Source organism: Nesoenas mayeri (genome assembly GCF_963082525.1).
Source record: "Nesoenas mayeri genome assembly, chromosome: 1".
Lineage (NCBI taxonomy): Eukaryota > Metazoa > Chordata > Aves > Columbiformes > Columbidae > Nesoenas > Nesoenas mayeri.
In genome coordinates this window covers 83,686,299-83,707,872 of record NC_137541.1, presented here as the reverse complement: position 1 = coordinate 83,707,872, position 21,574 = coordinate 83,686,299, and the positions used below count along the sequence as shown (strand labels likewise).

The 21,574-nt window shown below is 40.5% G+C and overlaps 1 protein-coding gene across 1 annotated transcript; it reads left to right on the top strand.

Annotated features, from left to right (window-relative positions):
* Nucleotides 1-2,731: 2,731 nt before the first annotated feature.
* TEAD4 (TEA domain transcription factor 4) lies at nucleotides 2,732-21,199 on the top strand (the record flags this gene model as incomplete). Its single annotated transcript, XM_080352141.1, has 8 exons — nucleotides 2,732-2,842; nucleotides 3,679-3,722; nucleotides 5,928-5,983; nucleotides 6,758-6,888; nucleotides 7,834-8,007; nucleotides 17,714-17,854; nucleotides 19,222-19,374; nucleotides 20,979-21,199. The coding sequence occupies 8 exons, from the start codon at nucleotides 2,732-2,734 to the stop codon at nucleotides 21,090-21,092; spliced, it is 924 nt and encodes a 307-aa protein (XP_080208267.1). The 3' UTR covers nucleotides 21,093-21,199.
* Between the last annotated feature and the right edge of the window lie 375 nt (nucleotides 21,200-21,574).

Genomic DNA, 21,574 nt, shown 5'->3' with positions numbered 1-21,574 from the left:
AGCCATTGGTTGTTCTCCTTTTACGCCACGCCAGGCCATGCTGTGAGTTCTGCCCAGCTGCCTGTGGTGAACCATTCCCAGTATCCAGACTGTTACTTTCTGCCTGCAGAGGCAAGTCTGCAGCACTGATTCAACTTATTTACTTCTTTGCTTTCACTAGTCATTTTCATAGAGCACAGAAATGAAATCACAAAAGCTGCTGCCCTTCTAAATTCTGGCTGATAGCTGTGCGTTCTTCTGTCACTGTTCATTTTACATAGCAAGTATACGTTTTCATATTTATATCCTAGAGATTACAGCAGCTACATGCTAACTTTTCAGATAAATTACTATAATACTACTGTCTCCACACAAATTGCAGTGTCTTTTCTAGGTGTGCAGTGTGCCTATAACAGATAGAGGTGGGAAAGTAGGGTAAAGCTTGGAGAAGAATCTGCTCCCAGAAATCAGTAGTTTTCCATGTCCTGGGTGGCTAATAGATGTCACCTGTAATAAGGAAAAAGATGGAATTTGTGGCAGTATTATTATTAATATTATGCATTTTGAGAACAATAAAATAAAACACAAACCTTGCAAATGTTTGGTAAGTTTTTGTTGCTTCATTTTATTTTTTATTTAATACTGGAAAGATTATACAAATGAATGTAGAACTGTTAGCTGAAAGAGGAAAAAAAAAGTCTTTTACAAAAACATGCTTTTTCTAGCAGCCTGTCGGGCATTTAAGCAAAAGAGAAAAACACAACGGGGTAGTAGATGAAACTTTTTCCCTTAATTGCTCTTTTATATTTTTTTTTTACTTTAATACTTCCACAAGTAAATGATTCTTCCCCATAAATTCCTGCATAAACTCAGGTAGACAAATATGATTTTTCCAGTGAGAAAGTAAGACAAAGGGAAAAACTCCTTTTCTGCAATGGCAACTGGGAAATGGTCCTTGTGCGTGTCATGAAAAAACAGAAGAGTCCTTACCCTTAAAAAATATATTCTTAAACTATTCCCTAAAGCATAATTTAATCTGGATTCTTGAAAACTTTCCTATAGTTTTGGAGAATCTTAGGAACTTTCTCAGCAATTAAAATGTTTCCCTTCCATTCATTTGAATGGTACTAACAGGAGTCACAGATATTGTAAAAAAGAATACATGTAAGTTTTGCCCATTTCTACTGATCATTTGATTTAAATGTTATCATTTATTCCTGAACTTTTGTTAGTGTTGTGGTTTAACCAGCAGACAGCTAAACACCACATGCAGATGTTTGCTTACTGCCCCACATTGGGATGGGGAAGAGAATAGAAAAAAGAAGTCATACTTGTGGGTTAAGATAAAGGCAGTTTAATAGGACAGAATGGGAAAATAACAATAATAATAAAAGAATATACAAAACAAGTGATGCACAATGCAACTCCTCACCACCCATCAGCCCATCCTCAAGCAGCAACTGCAATTCCCCAGCCAAGTTCCCCCAGTTTATGCATTGAGCATGATGTCATATCATATGGAGTATCCCTTTGGACAGTTTGGGTGAGCTGTCCTGGCTGTACCCCCTCCCAGCTTCCTGTGCACCTCCTCACTGCCAGAACATGGGAAGCTGAGAAGTCCTTGACTTAGTATAAGCACTACTTAGCAAGAACTAAAGCATCAGTGTGTAATCAACATTATTCTCCTACTAAATCCAAAACACAGCACTAGGAAGAAAATTATCACAGCCAAAACCAGGACAGTTATGGCTCCTGCAAGGCATAACTCTGTTAGGCACATCAGAATCCCTGGGCTTTGAACTTTAGAAAACCTTAGAGGAAGTGAAGGGGTTAGAAAGAATGGAGACTCAAGGGTGACAACTTACTGCAATTCAATGAATGCAAGTGGGAAGTGAGAATTCCTGAAGAAGACAGCAAGAGCTTACCTCTTTCAGCAGTTTCTCCAAGACATGAATTAATCTGTGGCATTGCCATTATAATTATCATGTCATAGATAATGTGGAGTGTTTGAAGGTTGAAGATTAGTTGTAGGGGATGTAGGAGGAAAGGCAGAATGTGGGGAAGTGCTTCTGTCTGTTTATTCCATGGAAGAAGAAATGAAGAATGCCATTTGCTTTAAACATACATCAGACCCCCTAGTTTTTGCACTGTCATTGCATGTAAAATGTATGCAGTTCCATAGCCCTGTTAAAATACAAAAAGGAATGTCCTTGCATATGTGTTTTGGGAGGTTGTTAAGAAGTCCTGTTTCCCCAGGGATGTGAATAAAATTATCAACTCTACTTGAGACTAATGCAGTCCAAAATTGAGGTAGTATTTTTGCAGTAATGATGACAAACTCCTTTTGTGAGCTTTTCTTTAGAGGGTTTCTCTGATAAGCAGGAGTCTTTCCTATTGAATATTCTTACCAGTGATTAAAACACAAGAGTCAGGATTGTACTTTCCATAACAAAAGCTTCAGACAGAAAGGATAAATGCTTAGCAGTCTCTAAACCAGTGATGTCAGCATTTCAGAAAGGACAATCACATCTGAAGCTATAGCAATGGGTGACACACGTGCCATGAAGAGTTCTTAGGACAGTTACTGGTGAGTCTGCTGCCCAGGTTTTCAGAGATGCTTGCTCCCTATTAAGAAGCTGATGAGAATCGTGATTATGCAGCATTAGACTAGGCAACTTGTTTATCCTTATAATAATTCTGTCTTTTCTGTTTCTACTCTTGCTCATAGGATCAGGCAGCTAAAGATAAAGCCATGCAGAGTATGGCTACAATGTCATCTGCCCAGATCATCTCTGCAACTGCCTTCCATAGTAAAATGGCCTTGCCTGGTCTCCCACGACCAGCCTACCCTGCTGTTTCTGGGGTGAGTCTTGGAGGAGTTGGGCTGAAGACACCTGAGTATTTGAAAGGGTGTTGGGACCTGCTGAGGAAAATCCTGAGGACATCAGAAAGAATGGGCCAAAAGGCATTGTCTTTTTAGAGCATATCTGTTATATGGCTTCAAAAGTTTGAGTCTGATTCTTTGCTCACACTGATGTAAAACAATAGAGTTTCACTGTATGCTCTTTTTAAAATGACACAAATGAGAAAACAAATGAGATCCTTTGGGTTTTCAGCTGCCTGAAATATTTTTAGGTGTCTGAATTGCTTTCATAATCCAGGATCTTGTTGGATTAAAACTGTTTGGGCCATCCTGACCCTTTCTCAAGCTCACAATTCCCAAGCTCATCTTTAGTGCTTAGATCACAAATGGATGGCCCTTATATAAAATCCTTAATAGGTAAGGCCTGTCAGTATCCCATAACGTCTGAGTTGGGTCTAGTGAGCTTTTGCTGAGCATTGATTTCTGCCAAAATATTCCCATGGAGCTTTCCTGGGGAAAATGGACCCTCCAACAGAAAAAGCATCATTAAAAAGCTTTGGAGACAGGGACACAAGGTGCATACATAGTATTTAACATTAAAAACCACTATGGGTCAATTGCTTGTGTGTCACTAGTAGTAGTATGTAGAGGGAAAACTAAGACCAGTCAGCACCTCCACAAAGATGAAACCGGGAAAGTGTAAAGAAAAGATATAGCTCAGTCACATCTTAAAAAGTCTGTGAGCTTGCAGTTTCTTTACCCAGAAAGGAATAAGCCTTGCTTTTCATCTCTGTCCTAAGATTGATGACTTTTGCCTGTATGTTGTTCTTTTGCAGTTTTGGCAAGGAGCTTTGTCAGGCCAAGCTGGATCTTCCCAAGAGTGAGTATTCCTTCATGTGATGGCAGATGCTTCTGATGATTTCTCTCTGCTGCTACAAGAATTATAAAATGCTAAGATAATGTATAGTTAACTGCTCTCAGACAGATTCCTTGATGATGGGTCCAAGACTTAAGGCCCATGGTTGAAGACAAACTGACAGTCATGAGAAAATCTTAAATAGATAAAACTCCATGTCTTCATATGGTACCTTCAGCATAGATTACACCCCTGACTGTCCCATGACTCAAGCAGCCTAATATGGGTTCTTTTAGGGAGCTGCTGAGTCTATTAGCCTGATAAAGTTGAAGCTGCTGCAACTCCATGCTCACAAGTTCAACCGGTAGTGAGGCTGAGCATGCATTCCCAGTAGGTGCACACACAAATATGCATATACATTGCACATATACACACATCTGGCCACACAGAACGGCACAGACAGACAATGCTGAGCACTCACAGAAGTACAAGCAGCAACAACTTCATCCTGTACCCCTTTCTGGCTGATGAGGGTGAAGGTGTGTTAGTGAGAAATACACATGCCCTGTGGATCTGTCTAGTAGCTGCCGCTCTCACACACGCAAACACACAGACCCTGAATCTCTATAGTAGCTGGGCTTAGATACACAGGCCACCCTATAACTGGATATTCACTTTTACCTCCCACAGGGTTAAACACACACACAGAAAATCATCTTTCAGTTGACCTTCAGACTGCACAGTCTCTCTGTCATTTGTTCTGAACCTTTTTGTCCCTCTGAAAGCATCCTTACTTCTGGAGACACACACAGCTGGCTCCCAAACCATGTACTTGCTGGCTAGTCTGGTTTGATAATCCCAAGTGATAAAACTCTCAATTGCTGCTCGCACTCCAGAAACAAACAAACACACACACAAAACTGAGAGCTCCTCATGCAGGAAAACAATTAGAAATAGAATTTAGTGAGAAGATAGGACATACTGCACTGACAAAGAGCATGGCATAGACAACTGTACTGACTTTCTTACATGTGACTGGCACCTTTTATCACCATAATTTGCATAAACATCCCCCATAATAAGTCTTGACCAATCCCAAAATGCTCTTCCCTTGCATTCTGTAACATGTCCCATACCATCTAGGCATAACCCCATCAGTTTGTAAGGTTACTGGTTTGTAATCCTCCCCAGCTTTGTTTTACACCTGGGCAATGGGGCTGATGGCTCTCCTATGACAGTTTTGGCAGGGGCTGGCGTCAGGGGCTCTGTTTCTCTGATGGCATTACTGACACCCCTCAGTGTGGAGATGAGCCTTGATGGGCTGATTGGTCACCCTGGGTGTAGATGTGTAAGAATATTATTCAGGTTACTCTGCCTGCCATTGTTCCTCTGTGCTCCTTTGTTTCTATCACATAACCTAACAGGAGCAATTTAAGTCCTCATAAGGAGAAGCAGCTGGAAGGGAGTATGTTCTTCGTGCAAGCCATGTGTTCCTACTCTCTTGTGGTTCTATTCCTAATGTTTGTGGAGCAGATCGGGGAAGAGATACTATTAAAAAACACTGTGAGAAAAAATGGCTAGTAAAAGAAGGGAAGCCATCCCAGGAGAAATAAAAGTAGATTTTATGCCTTTAGCTGGAAAGTGAGTGAGGAAGCATCAATGTGAGAGTTTCGTTTAGGAGCTTGAAGTATCTGCCACCCCTGATGTCAAATAATGTCTCCATATAATGATTTTTCTTACTGTCAAATAATGTCTCCATATTCTGATTTTTCTTACAGTCATGTTAACATGGAACTGAGCTGTCTTGAAAGCTAGGTTCAGTTGTGGTGGGTGTTGAATCTGGACCTTAAAGTCTGAGATGCCAGACATATATCTACTTGTATAAATTTAAATCTATCTGTGGTTGAAAGAAAAGGATAAACAAAACAAATGGGCACCAGTGTATTAATAGGCTGATAAGGATCTCTGAAAAACAAGTCTGCAGGGAGAGCCTGCTGAACACATGCAGGTAAATCTCGTTCAGTCCAGTCCTGGTCCCTTGCTGTTTTTTGTCTTTCTCCATGATCTTCTCTTGCCCACACAGAAACATAATTTCCCAAAGACATGCCACTTCCTTTTTTAGGAGAAATACTTGCTCAAATTTGCACAAATAGTTGGTCAAGGATTGTGGTGTTATTTTTTTCAATTGTTTGCTTTTTGTTAACCATCTCTCTTTGTGTACTTCTATAGCACGAAACCTTTTTCTCAACAACCTTATGCTGTACAGCCCCTGCTGCCATTACCAGGTAGGTAAGGAAATATAGTTTCTCTGATTTGAAATTATATTCCAACTTAAAAATAGCATACACTTTATAAAGCTTAAAAATTAATTAAAAAAAAAATTTTACCTGTTGAAGTATTTCAGTGAGCACCAAATTAATTTTTATATAGTTTCCCCTTATCACCACTTCCCATCTTTTTACTAAAGGAGCTGAAGCTTTTAAATTTTGTTTTAGTTTAAAACCATTTTTTTCCTGTTTTAGGTTGGTTGTTTTGGAGTTTCTTTTTTCCTCCTGGCTCATGGAAAATAAAAGTTTATGTATCTCTACTGTTCTTCCATCATGCTGCATGTTCTGTTTTTCATCATAACATGATTGCCTTTCCAATTTCTCATAAAGTGGAACAATAAATGTATTTTTCTTCCCAGTTTACCAATCTTGAGAGACTAATGGTCATATTAATGGTGATGCTTCATGCTGATACTGAAGCAATTTTATTTCGCTGCTCATTTAGGGCTCAATCTAGGTACTCTTAAAGTTGCTGAACCTATTTTCTCTAGTGTCAAAACCAGGTAGGTTGCCTTTTACATCATTACCAACCCTGACAGTATCGTCTTAGCAGATGGTAACTGACAAGCCATCAAGAACACAGAAAGAATAAGAACCTTGTAAATTATATTTTTGCATGATAACTAAAGTCATAGGAAAATGTAATTAGTCAGCTTTGATAAAGAGTGCTCTACTGGAAAACTGTTACCAACTTTTGTCCTAAATTTTGTTACATAAATCCCGTGTACTTAGGGTTTGAGTCTCCTACTGGCCTCTCACCTTCTCCATCAGCACCAGCTTGGCAAGGACGAAGGGTTGCTAGCTCCAAACTTTGGATGTTAGAATTCTCTGCATTCTTGGAACAACAACAAGATCAAGACACAGTAAGATACACACCTGACTTTTACCCTTCATTAATTGTTGGTCTTCAAGTATCTCTTGTACATCATGAACGTGTTATACTACTGTATGTGTATGGAAATACTCACTTCATTGCTTTACTGAGAATAGAATGACATCTTTGGGAAACACAACATATCCTTCTCTTAGAGGACAGAATTTTGCCTATAGTGATATAGCCAGCTCTGTGCCATGTGGTTCTGGCCTCCCTTTTCAGAGTCATGGATGTTCACATACTAAAGCTCAAGGCACTGAGGTCATAAGATAGTGGTACAGCCCTTTCTGGGCTATTCTAGCTGTCCCCTTCAGCCTTGGAGGATAGACCCAGAATCAGATGATGGTAAGATCATATGAAGCCACCTATTTCTCTGGTGTGCTGGGAACTTAAATTTGGGGTTAACTGGGACATGTTTATATCAATGTGTTTCTATTGTGCCAACTATAAAATGGTAGTAGTAAGATTTTCCCATCTCACTAAACCTTGTGATCTTGAGACGTAAATTGATGATGGGCCAGTTACATTTTCTCTGTCTGAGACAGGAAAGTTCAGAAAAGGTGACAGTATCTGGCTGGTACCTTGCTGTGGGATTTCAGGCAGCTCTTCAGACAGGAGCATTGATGTTTGACTGAGTGACCTGTGACAGGTAACACTGTTTCTCAGGTTATTTCAGACTGGATAGAAGCAGCATCAGGCAATAATTTAGGAAAAAAACCCAGCAATAATTTTTCATAAGAAGCAAGAACCATGGATATATTGATAGGAAAGAAATAACAGCATAAGCTGGTATTAGGAGAGATATTTCTGCTCTTTTAACAAGTGCTGTCAAATCTTCAGTGACTTCCAGTAGTTCAGTTCTTCTGTGAAGGACCATGAATGTTCAGTACATACTGAATGATTTCCTAACTCCATGTTTTTCCTCTTCTTGCAGTATAACAAACACCTGTTTGTGCACATTGGGCAGTCAAACCCCAGCTACAATGATGCCTACCTCGAGGCAGTGGATATCCGGCAGATCTATGACAAGTTCCCTGAGAAAAAAGGGGGCCTGAAGGAGCTCTTTGAAAGGGGGCCAGCTAATGCCTTCTTCCTTGTCAAATTCTGGGTAAGGGAAGGACCCTTTGTAGGGTACCCATTTGCAATGAAGCTCTCACTTTAAAAGCGGTGACCTTGCTAGCTGTTAGAATACTGCCTCCTCCCAACAATTTTTTCCTGTGTAGGCAGTGTAATACAGTCACGACTGTCACTAGAGATTTTTCCTTGACTGCACAAGGCTGTCATTCTGGCCTGGAGGAAGATGTGTCTTTCACAATGTCATCTGTAGAGTTCTTGACTAGTGCCTGGAGACAGTATTTGCTAGTGGTGACTTGGACCCTTTAAATCTTTATTTATGTATAAGAGAAGAATTCAGAGGAACTTATTCTCTGTGTACTCTGAGTAACTGTACAGTGCTGAGTAACTTCTCAGTCAGAGGCAACATCTTTCCATCACTTCTATCTCACTATCTGCATTTTGTGTTATCCAAGTACAGATGCATGGTTACTGCAGGCACAAGGACAGACAAAATTTGAGAGACATATAATGAAATTGGATTATGCTGATAATATATTGCTGAAATGACTTCTGGTATGTTGGCAGAAATCAGCCTGACAAAAGCATACTCACTCTATTTGGATTTTTGTGAGTTAGCTCAAATTTGCAAAAACTATGCCATTGTGCTTCACAGTGCAAATGGTGACATGTCATTATGTTGGACTGTTTCTGGGCCCACATGAGTTTGGTGTTCAGAGGGTACCAACTCACTGAAATTTGGCTTGCATAAAGAGATGTGACATAGGATTTGAAACACCTTTACTCCAGCATATACTTGATGATCTGAGGCTCTGCATCTGTACACTTATAATGACAGTGATATTTCTGGGCTTGGTTTAGTATTTTGACTTTCTGATTCCTTTTTTTTTGTACCTTTGCATTTTTGAATACCATCTGGAGTTAATATGAGGTTTTATTGGGGGACACACTACAGGCTGTCACTTAAAAATAAGCTAAGTTTACAAGTCTAGTCACTGATGAATGGAAGCTGCTAAGGCTTTTAAGAAGTAAATCATTCAGTCTTGTATTTGTTTCTCAGTGTAGACTGTAGTAGGCAGAGGATGAAAACACCATTCCTGATGCCATATTCTGAATGAGCAAGGATTGAGTCATGTTTATGATTTGCACTGTGCTCCACAGGAGTACTTACATTAATGCTCTTGTAAGATTTCAGCTAGGATCTCTAAGGCAATATAACTAAAGCAGTTTAAAAAAACTGTTGTGCCAGAAAATGTGGGCTTTTTTTTTGAGGAAAACTCCAAACCATTTTGTTGAAAAACTTTGCATTCAACATGCCTGAAATACTGTAGTAATGCAGTCTTTTACCTAAACAAAGCATGTGAGCTGTGCCTATAAGGCACCATGCTACTCATGTCAATAGGACTTCCTGAGTTTGGTGTATTGCGATAGATGTGTGTACTGCAACCTTCCCACCAATAAGCATGTTTCACAGATAAGACAATGTGATTTAAAAAATAACAGTTTAACAGAAGAAAACTAGGTTTCAGCTGAGATTTTTATATGCCTCTGCATTGTTATTCCTCTGTAACAGTATATGCTAAGGTGCTTTTTCATTTTGCTACCTGATTTCTCTGGACAGATACACAAATATGCTGTTGATGTCCAAAGATGTGTTGGATAAAGCAATTGCTACACTGTTGAGTTTATAGCATCATTTTAGGACAAAAGTATTATACAAAAGCAAATTACTGATAATGTTGAAGTTGGGGAGTAGAGTTAAATACCTGAAGGGGTGTTTTGAGACATGAAAATATGATTGATTTTTGAAAGGTTCTGAATTGAAGTGGTGGTTGCAGGTGAAAAAGACTTGAAAAAATTAAGGCATTGAATAAGCTGGGTTTGTGTATATGTAGTTTTAGGCTTGAAGAACCTGAGGCAGAAACCTGCTATTACTGCACTAAGCATTGAATATACCAGATGATCTGTTGTGCACCAGAAGCCTAACTCTAAACACTGGGGTTGGGGCTTCTTGACATCACTGATAGCAATTAGGATCTAGTGTGACTGAGAAAGAAATATTCATGTTTGTTCAATGGTGCTTTAAATTATTTATACAATAGCTGAGAGTTAGAAGTTGATTAGTTTGAAACATAAGAAGTGTTTGCAATTCTTCCTTGATTTTGGCATTTTGAGTTTGATATGATAAACTAACTCTTGGACTTCAATTGGCAGGTTGTGTGTGACATCTGTGTGACATTTCTCTGTGCTCCAAGTGCATTCTAGCACATGACAATGAATGTGACACATTAGCCTCCCAACACATGGGCAGTGGCAGCTTTGCTCTTTTCCAGTGTAATATTATCTCTACCACCTGTTACTTGGTTCTCTCCGTGAACTCCTCCTATATGCATCGTTATTAATAGTATGGGGAAGAAGCATTTTCAGGGCTTTGCACATTAGCAGAATGGTACAGTTGCATCTTAAATCTTTCAGAAGTTGTGAGACTCTGGGTGAAAGATAGAAGGGAAATGACAAACCAGGAATTCAGGACAGGCAGTACTGTCCAGATCAGCCATCTGCAAAGGGATGGATCAGGAGAATTACCTGGGAGGCCATTCCTGCTGCTGATAAATATATGTAGTAATTTCTTCTCCTCAGTGACAGGCAAGCTGGAACAAGCAAATCACTGAGTGTTTTCTTTCCAGTAAATGAATTCTGCTTTTGTGGAAGTGGGTGAAGGGGTGGGCTGGAGACTGCTGTCCTGTACTTGGCTTCTTTCCTGTACCAAGCAAATCCAGTCAAAACAGCAGCAGTGCAAATTCCCCTTGGCACCCTGTCCTGGTCACTGTATACCTTCAATCCTGACCTGGCAGAAACTGCTTGGAGAGCATGGAAATAGTAATTTGGTCTCCATGTCCATTCTGTCCTTGGCACTTCTTCTGAGGCAGCAAACAAGACAGCAGCTAGCAAAAATGATCTTTGCACATTTTTTCTGAGAATGGATCTGACAGCCCATTAATTTCACCTACAGTCACCAGCACCACCTCCTTCCAATTGCTACATTATGTAAGGGAACTCTGTCAATGGTACTTCTTTCACCAAAGTTATTCCCCACCGTGTTCAACAGTATATAGAGATTGTTTGCAGCAAAAAGCAGATTGATAGATTGAATTGCTGAGGGAATCTGTCTTCTGCATGTCAAAATAACACAATCCTGGGGCTAGCTAAGTCACAGCTACCTGTACTGTTGAAAAGGATTTCTGCTATCTTCAACTAACTCAGAAACTCTCCCCTTTCTTGGAGGCTGAAGCAGCAGTGGCACAAGTTTTGGACTGTTCTTAAAGAATTGTTCAGCATATGCCTTTGCATTGACTATGTGGGACCTGTGTGCAAGATATTGGCAAGCTATGATTTCTCACAGGATTTAATGCCATTTGGGCTCTTGTCTAATAATTGCTTTTCAAAGCCTCATATAGGCTGAACACTGATTCCCAAAGGTCACATTTCTTACTCCCACCAAATATCAGACAAAAATCTTGGGTTAGTGTATGGTTAGGACAGTGCACAATGCCTACTTTTCTGTGTTTCTTTCTCGGGCTTGAAGTTGTTCTTCTTTCTCAGAAGTTGAGTGATAAACTCAAGTTCATCAGAGCTGTTTTCAACAGAGCTGCTAAAAGACTCAGTTACTAATATGATTAAAAAAAAATGACAACAAAAAAACCAAACCGAACCAAAAAAAGTAATACTAGCTTGCTGAGGGTTACTATACCCTTCCTTTATCAAATCCCTTCTCTTCCATCTAGAAAACTTGTCTTGTAGGTATTTAAAAATGCTGCTTACTTCTCTGGAAAGGAGTAAATCTCAGATGTTTCCCCCAAAACAGATAAATCAGCTCTCTTGCATGCAATATGTAAATCTCTGGGACATGGAAGATGACAGATACTTCAGATTCAGTATGTTTGGAAGTCATGAGGCAAGCTATGGACAAGTACGCCATTTGTGCTGAGCTTGCATAGTAAGTTGAATGCATCCCAGACACACCAGATTGATGTTATGCTAGAGCGTGCACCGCTTTTTGCATTTAGAACTTCTTGGACAGAAAGCCAGAACCCTGACTTTGTCCAATAAAGTAGTATGGTCCAGTTGGTGGCTCATCACTCAGATTTAGCTTGTAATATGCTTCATCTATTTGAGTTTATATGTTTGCCCTTAAAAAGACAGAGAATAACTGTTTGAGTACTAGACACCACAAAGCCAGCTGAATGCTGTTGTTGCCCCTGCTGCAGTCTCACCTTGTTGCTAGCAGCAGCTAGTACAAATCTGGAAGGCAAGACAACTCAGTGGACTTTCCTAAATCCTGACTATGTCTCATTTGGGTGCGTAGGCTGGGATAAGGAACCTATTCAAGAGTTACCTCACTTGTTGTTGGACATACTAGTATAATTGTCCGTGAGGACCTGAGGCATCTAGGTTCTAATCTGCAGATCTGAATCACATTCATTTATGTATTCAACAAGTCCATGCATTCCCACACTATAAGATGAAGATTAGCTTTCCTACTTGATGAAGTCCTTGGAAGATGAATTTCCTTTAAGTCATAGTCACTATTATTCTTTTGCATCTTAGAGGGAAGGAATGTACTGGACAGAGTAAAGCAGAACTTTCTCTGCTCACCTTGGGTGCTCACTGCAGGACTGCATGTGCTTTGACACAAGGGTTTTTTCAGAGAAAAAAACAGAAAGTGAAGAAAAAGAAAGAGTCCTTTCCCCAAAGCAGTAATGTGGTTTCTAGTCCTGATGGCCTGTGTGTTCTGAGGAGCTCATAGGAATCTAAGCATGGAGGCTGTAGCATTTTTAGATGTTAAGTTAAAAGCAGTAGCTCTTTTGGCCATTACAGACCCATGATGTACAGCATGATTTTGTCCTGGTACAATCCTGGGCATCCATTAGCGTTTACCTCAGTGTCCAGTAGACATTTAGAAGTTAATTTGGCCATGGCAAATGGTATTTTTCCTCAATTTTCTGCCTTGTCTCCCTTCAGGAGGTAATCATCTCCGTAGCAGCGAAGGCTAACAGATCAGAGTTCCTCTTCTAAGGGTTTATTTGGTCTTGTATTCGTGTACATCATTGCCATTCACAGTTTACGTGAATAAAACAGGTTACAAATAATTCAAGAGCAGATGGGTGTGTGCTAAATAATCTCTGTTATGGGGGCAATAACTTCCATGAGAGGGTGATAAGCAGCAGCTGTAAGTAAGTATATAAGCTGTAACTGTAAGGTCAGCAGTATCTGCCTGAGGTTGCTGTAGCTGCATTCTCCTGCAAATGAACCAGACCCCTCAGCTAGCTGCTACTGTCATTCCCTGGAGTTACTGGAATTCCATGTACATATATGGTCTCAGATTTTCAGAGGTGACAGAAGGAGGTGGGTGCACCGCTCTTGTTGACTGACCTAAGACATGCCTGACGGTCTTAGCCCATAATATGGGATGTGCTTTAGAATAAAAGGTTCAGTGTAAACATCAGGGAGTTCCAACATGACTCCGTTGCTTCACTGCAACAGGGCTTCCAGGAACCTGGCTTTACATAATGTTAGTGAATGGCAATGACTGCTTAATTCAAATAGTATTACCATAATTTTTCCTACAGCAAAATAGTTGATCAATTAGATATTAACTAGCTGTGAAATTCTATGGTATGGTCTTTTGATGGGAGACTTGCCAAATTGTGGAGGCACTTGGAGTGGCTTCTTAGGGCTCATTGAAGCTTTTCTCATGAAGTGAAACTAGCACCTTTCTGCTTTGCCTGCTATTGATTACACTTTTTTTTTTGTTTTTCTTTTTTTCTTTTTAGTTTGCCATTAAGGATTTAGGGGAATGTAACCTTAACTTTACTAGTGACAATCTGAAAATGTTTGTCTGCAGTGAGGGCCTCTACTATGTTTATGTAGCAGTGGTCTGACCAGTCTTCTGCAGCCTTGACCCTTTGTTCTTTTGACTCAGTGGGACAATTTCTTTGGAAGAGCGGAATTGGGTCCATACATTGTTTTAAACACTCCTAAGGAAAATAGCTGAAAAATATTGTGAAGGACTCCTAGTCTAGTTCCTTTTTGGAGAAGGGAAGGAATTAATCTCTATTCAGACAGCTGGAGTATGAATCAAATAAACAATAAAGTTAGTTGCATTGACATGTAAATGAGTATTACAGCAACTCAGTAAAAACCTAAACCAGAATAGAGTAGCATTGCTACTCTCTAAAAACATGAACATTTGTTGGGCAAACAAAGTAGCTGCATACCTATGGAGTGGAAAATTTGATAGCAAGGACTTCAGCATGACCATAATAATTCAGTTGGCAAGTTGAATTATGAGTACGTCTGTAATACCTGTGTCTTGTTCCTATTAATACCTCTGCTACCATGCTAAAGCTAGCCTGGATTTACCCACACATGCTACTCCAGTGGAAACAAACCATCAGAGCGTAACACTGCATTAAAGTCACTTATGTGGTCATGACAATGTAAAATCTTCCAATCTTCCTCCAGCTGTTGTTGCCAAGTCTTGTGCAAGAGTTATCACTACCTCAGTGGTGCAAATGTTAACAATGTAAAATGATTTTTTAAAAAGTTTTAAATCTAAATTGTTTTACTGATATATTTTACCATGTGTGCTCAAATCTGTTTTCAACTCAGTGAGGAGGCAGAATACTATGGGGGCAAAAAGTCATAAGTTGTTAAAGAGGAATCACGACCTATTCAGCTGGATAAATTGTTTTGTGAAGCTATATTCTGAGAAGAAGCAAACATGAGAATAAAAAAATTGCCAGCTTTGTATTACTATCTCCTGATAAATCAGAGCATGCTCTTGGATATATGGTATGCAGGAGATGACAAATTTAGGAAAACCTGAAGGCATGAGTGAACAGCTGGTGTAAACTGGTATGAATGTATTACTTATTTAGGGCTGAGAGTATTCACAAGTATTCACAATTGAAGATCTGTCGCTACTTCAGAGAAAAGGATTCTCCTTAAAAGGGGGAATCACAGAGAAGAAGGAAAGCCATTCTGACAAATGGACTTTCTCTCATCTATAATCTGTGGTGAAGATGGTACAACTGTTAAGGATTTTTGTAGAAACAGTGGGAAACAACACAGTCACTTCCAAGAGTGATTTGGGATCATGTGTTTAGATACTGTGCTGTTATGCTCTCCATTAAGAGTAGAGTGAGCAGAATGAAGGCTGCATGCCCATCCCTAATGCTGTCAGTGTTGATGGGAACATTGAAGCACTCTGTCATCCTGCCTGGACTGAAACTTTGTCCCCCTCGAATTATCTGAATGCTACAATTGCTACTCTAGGAGACAGCCCAAGAGATGCGTTGCCCACTGTACATCATGAAAAACCTATCTTAAATCTTGCTTTCACTTGCTTCTGAGTTTGTACTTAAAAAAAAAAAAATAGTAATTGGATTTTATTGGTTTATTTGCTTTGATCTTCTGTGACATCATTTATCTAATGCAGGTGGTAGTTTTTTCTCTAGGTGGAAATATGTGTGCACAATGGCATAGTGGCAGCAATGCCCCAGTGTTGTGCGAAGTGGAAAATGGAACTGGATTTTCTGAAATAAATGGGGAGATGGTTATTTTATTTCCTTTACCACTTCCTCCTTCATACACCTTAATTGGCAAGTTAACAGCCATGGGAATAAGATTGAATGGAAATACTTCATGCCTGCTCTTCCTGCTAGTGCTTTTGGCATCACTGTTGGCAAAATGGTGAATTCTTCTGTGACGATAACTCTGTGCGATGGGAACTGCTGGTGAGTGTTGTGGTACAGAAAGGGTGCAGCCTGACTGTCTAGGGACAAAACTTTTAACTGGAAAGGAATTACAAAAAAGTTTGGCTTTTAGGAGGTTCCTAGTTACTGCTGTAGTTACTCAAACCCAGCCATTCCTTTACAAGAAGCAGTCCTGCCTTCTGCTTTCCCTATTGCTGCCTACCCTTCCAACACATGTTCTTTGAACATACAGAAGTTCTCCTGGATCAGGTCAGGGAACTGATCCCACTGACACCAACCTGAGCAATTCCTCAGTGAGTCTTGTAATACAGCTACAGAAACGCTTGTGTCAGTACAAGAGGAACGGGGAAATACAAACTGCTCTGGGACAGTGAGATTGCTCTCTCTTGGTAGTGGGACCAGTCTGGTGTTATCAGTCTACAACTTTGAGGTGCAGTTTCCCAAGAGGCTCAAGCCAACCTATATGTTGCTGTCAAAACAGGCACTCTTTGTGCCCTCAGTTTTTGTATGTGTTCTCACCTCTTCCAGCCTATGCAGTTTTGTGGGGATCCAAGTGAGCTTTCTTGTCTGACTGAAAACCACAACAAAACTTGTTTTGGCTGGGATCGGCTCTCTCATCTGGCTAACTACGAAGTCATAGAATTGCTAATGGTGGCATAAAGGCAGCAGCAAGCTTGTGTGGCTACAGATGGAGAGAAGGCTGGACTGGCACTTTCTTGATTGACTTACATTTTTGTGAAATTGCTACTTAAGCTAACAGCATTATCTTATGGCAGAGACAGGTATTTTGTATGGCAAAGAACAGGGGGAATCATTATTGCACTGGTCCAGTTCCAAGGCTAGCATTGCTTATCCTAAGCACTGCTCTAGATCTCGAATAAAAAACCTTCACTGACATCAGCTAAGAAACCCATGCTAGAATGGCATCTAATGCAGTCCTGTTCACACTGTATCCACTGTATCCACTGTATCCACTGTAGCAGTTTCTTGTTTCCCTCAGATCAGCAGGAAGAATAGCCTGAAGTACCCTATGGGAACAGATCGTTGCTTTTCTGCTGATGTGAGCTAGCACCTGGACTTGCGGGCTACAGGGAAGGTCTACTCTTCTCCTTTTGAAAGGGAGGAAGCCGAACTGGGCATTCTCGGGCACCTTTTCTGTTTTCAGAGCTGGAGGGAACCACCTCTTCTTTCCCTGAATGTCGTTCTAATGACCCCTGGTGGAAGCTTCAGGCAACGGGGATTTTTAGGAGTTAGGTCCCACCAGGAGGCTTCAGTTGGCCAACCTTAGGCGCTCACATTTGAAAACTGTGGCTGCTCACTGAGATGTTTTTGTATTCAGGTGGAAGTGGGCTGGATCCATCAGCAACCTACATTCCTTATCTTGCATCCTGTCTACTTACATTCTTCATATCACAGTACCTGAGCATAGTATGTGTGTGTGTGTGTGTGTACTCACACATTCCTTCTCTCTGCTCTGTCTCTTTACTGTTACCTGCATATCTAGGGTGGAAAAGCTGTATTACAGTTGCTGTACCCTTATTTTTCCTCCTTAGTGAGACAATCCAGTCTAGCCTGTCTGTTGCATTGCTCTGTCTGTACAGTGCCCTCCTGTATGCTCTCCCCATGCTTTGTGAGTACCTCCAGGTTGTCCTGGCACTGTTCAGTTATAGTAAATATCAGATAATGCAATGGACTGTGTCATATGGTTTTAATGTTAAGATAATATTCCCCAGATATGTGTATGCAAATCCTCACTACCATTTTCTGAAGCAGGAACTGGATTTTAGTGCATATTCTTCAGATTACCCTTGCTTGTTTGGTGCACTAATCTGCTTAATGAGCTTTGGACACTTCAATACCTTACAGTCTTGGCTACACCAGACTCCCTTAGGTAATGGTGAAAAAGCACTACAACCATCTGTTGATAACTATCTATTTGTCTTGCCTTATTTTTTTTGGCAGGCTGATTTGAACACCAATGTTGAAGATGAATCCAGATCGTTCTATGGTGTTTCCAGCCAATATGAGAGCCCAGAAAACATGGTCATTACCTGTTCCACCAAAGTGTGTTCCTTTGGAAAGCAGGTGGTGGAGAAAGTGGAGGTAGGCAGTAGGCACCTGGGTGCAGGGCTCCCTCTGGCTGCTGTTTTATCACTTCAAGTATTTGTAGCCTGCATATATCTCAATGCAAAATATATGTCATAGTTGTTGTCAGAAAGATGAATGCCATAGATTATTATTTCTGAAACACAGAGGTGTAAGACTGCTCCAGCTGTAGCCTTGTCTCAGGACACCATTGAAGGTCTGGTAGTGTCTGCTACTTTTTCCTTAAATCTCAGTTTCTGAAAACATGTGAATTTCTAAGACTCTCAGGCCTGGTGATTCTCTGGGTTTTTTTAGGGGAGCAAAAAAAAGCTAGGAAACCTGGACCCTTGTCTTGTAGTCCAGAAAGGTGAAAACACATAGGCAACATCTCACTCCCATCAGTGTTTCTAAACAGAGTATTTATAGACTATAGCCATTAATTAATAGACTGTAATAATTTGCAGACTATGGTCTTGTGATTTTATGAGGCTTTTCTTAGTGTTTGTACACTTACAGCTTGAGCAACAGTGGACCTGCATAATTATGCATATATCTGGCATTGAAGAAATTCTTCTGATGCCACATTCAGCAGCTAAGAAAGCTGCTCTGACCTGCTTCCTGCTGCTCTCTTTCTCAAGGAGCCTTTAGAGATAGGAGGAGCAGCAGCGTGTAGAACATCAGGTGTTCTTGTGTCAGCAATCAGTTCCAGATACATCCTTCCTCAAGACTCATCTCCAGCCATATAAGACATGCCTGAAGTCTGGTTATGTATTTGCGTGATGGGATAGATAAACCCAAGAAAGGTGTCGTGGTGCACAGGAAAGGAGACCAAGCTGTTGCTGTGAAAGGAAGTAATAGGTACTTAAAGAGTCTGCTGTGAAATGATAGAATCTAACCTCAGCTTTTGTTCAAAGGAACATGAAATATACAGGAGCTAAGATGTGAATGTGAACAAAAAAATTCCTCTGTGTACTATTGTTCAGCCCTCTTCTAAGGGGAAGCAAAGATACAATGTTATCTCTCACAAGTACCAGAAGGCTTTAGTCCTTTCCAGCTGTGAAGTATCCTGAGCATATAGTCACCTTTACTAGGAGCACTTGATCTGCTCCTTTTAGTTACCTTTCACAGTTCCTTGGCAGTTTGCTGCTCATAAACTGGAACCCACTGTTCTAAAGCAACAAGAAATCAATCTGAAGAAGTTACAGGGCTCAAAGAGACTGATGTGAATTCTGTAGAGGAATGATTAACCACCTCATTACTGTTAGTAAAATGACTTGAAAATGCCATTGTAATTTTTCTGATCTGACTCCCTTTATGTGATTAATGCTATTATACTAATGTGACAACATTAGTCCCATATACCCCTTTTGTGTTTTATATTGCAGACAGAGTATGCACGCTATGAAAATGGACACTATTCCTATCGCATTCACCGTTCCCCTCTCTGCGAATATATGATAAACTTCATTCATAAACTCAAGCACCTTCCTGAGAAATATATGATGAACAGTGTGCTGGAGAACTTTACTATTTTACAGGTGGGCCTTTCAACGCTTTTCGTTGGAACTTGGAAACATGTAAGCCCCATCTAGGAGTTCACTGTTGTGAGTCAAAGCAGCATCTAACTGAACTTAGTATCTCTCATGTGTATCACACCTCAAGACCGTTTATGGAGCTCTAGAGATAGTAACTCAGGAGAAGAATATGAGAGGCCTGAGTAAGAGAGAAAAAAAAAAAAAAAGAAAGGTAAAGGGAGAACTCCTGAGGCAGGGTGATAAAGGAAGGAGAAAGATGCACAAGTCAATGAGGAAATGCTCATTCCGCTATTGGACAAACGTTGAGTTGCTTTTTGTGCTCTGGACCTTTTTGCAAGGTAAAACCAGACACAATAGCACTGTTAAGTGGCTATATAATTTTGCCATGGGGAGCGTTCTTCACTGATTAGGTAGGAAAAAATGTTGGTTTCTCAGGAACCTGGACAGAAAGTGGAGGCATGTAAAGGAAGGAGCATATTGGGGGAAGCTCTGTGACAACTTCATGAATCACTTCAACCTCTAGGTAGGGCAGTACTACAAGGCTACAGCTACTAGATTTGCATTAGTGTATATGTTATAGCATCTGAGCCTGGATCAGATGCAGCCTAAATTTGAGAGGGCAGAGACAGCTTAAAAGGTGGATTTTCCTAATGAGCCAAGTTCTGTCCTCACCTCTGCAAGATGCGTCACAGATATGCCAGAGAACCTGAGGTTGTTTAAGTAGAAAATATGCTAGAGGCTGTATGAAAGAATGGAAATCAAGTGGTCTTTGTTCCATCCTCTGGAGATCTTGTGGGACTTCAGGCAACTTGTTTCACTGCTCTGTGGCTTACGTAGCTCATCTATAAAACAAGGTTAATAGTGCTCTCACATTATTAACCTCACACAAGGTTAATAATATACCTCACAGGACTTAAGGAGGCTTTACTCATTCACATTTGTACTAAGATATTTAGCATTTGCAAGAAAGGAGGAGTAGCATCTGGAAGAAAAGAGGAATATAAATGCTGTGAGATTTTTTAAATGGGCAAAAGCATGAAGGACTGAGAGATGAAAGGCCTGTGTGCTGTAATTCATACTGAGGAACACTATAACTGCTTTCTGCATGTTTCATACCACAGACAAGCAGGAGTAGATGGAGGGAAAGAAGTGTTCATGGCTGGGATATATCAACACATACATGAGCAGGAGTGGATGTGCTACAGGAGGCAGCCTCTCTATACCCAACAAACAGAGCAAAAAGAGATTTTCTGTGAAACATCTCATCTTTACTGAAATCTGCAACACCATGGGGGGTGGCAATAGAGGACCTAGTGGACCTGCTTCCACTTATGAGGTCACTGCTTGGTCACAGCTTTCTTTCCTCCACAGTGGACTCTGCTCACCTTCCATGTCGCTTCATTGCATCGTAGTCCTGATGCTGTGAAAGTGCTTTGCTTGGATGTATGGGCAAATAGACTGGGGTTGTAGTGACCAAGCTCTGGAACATTCCCATGCTGCTCTGTTCTTTGCCTGTTACTGAATTTTTGGTCTATGTTGAATGTGTTTGAATATGTATGCAGAGAAACAGGAGTTGCTATCTCAGTTTCTTCTCCTTTTCTGTCTAGGTTGTGACAAACAGGGACACACAGGAGACCTTGCTTTGCATAGCATATGTTTTTGAGGTGTCAACTAGTGACCACGGTGCCCAGCATCACATCTACCGTCTGGTGAAGGACTAGAGACTCTCTGCCCTGAGTTGTCCATGGGATGCATGTCTAAGAAAAAAGTTCATGCTTGAACAACCCCTGCCCCCTTATACCAAACTGAAAAATAAACTGCAGATACTGTGTATTTTCAGAAAAGCACCTCTGAGCTGTTTTGTGACTGAGAGGGTCAGATAAGTTGATATCTTCAGGTTTGTGCAAATGGAGAAAAGACTTGGAGTCAATGCAACAGGAAAATGACTGCTTAAGGGTTTCACCACAAATAGCATCCTGTGGAATGTATTTCCCACAGAGCACACACAGGGTGTGATCATACACATGTATGCACCCAAGCATACAGGTAGGGCAATGGCAGCAGATTCCATAAGTTTGACAACATATGAATAGGTTTAAGATGTTCATGCTACATCTAGGCTGCGTTTGTGGGCATTCATATACATTCATTTGTAGGCTGACACATGCACAGACATGCGTACCATACATTTATGTAGATGTCA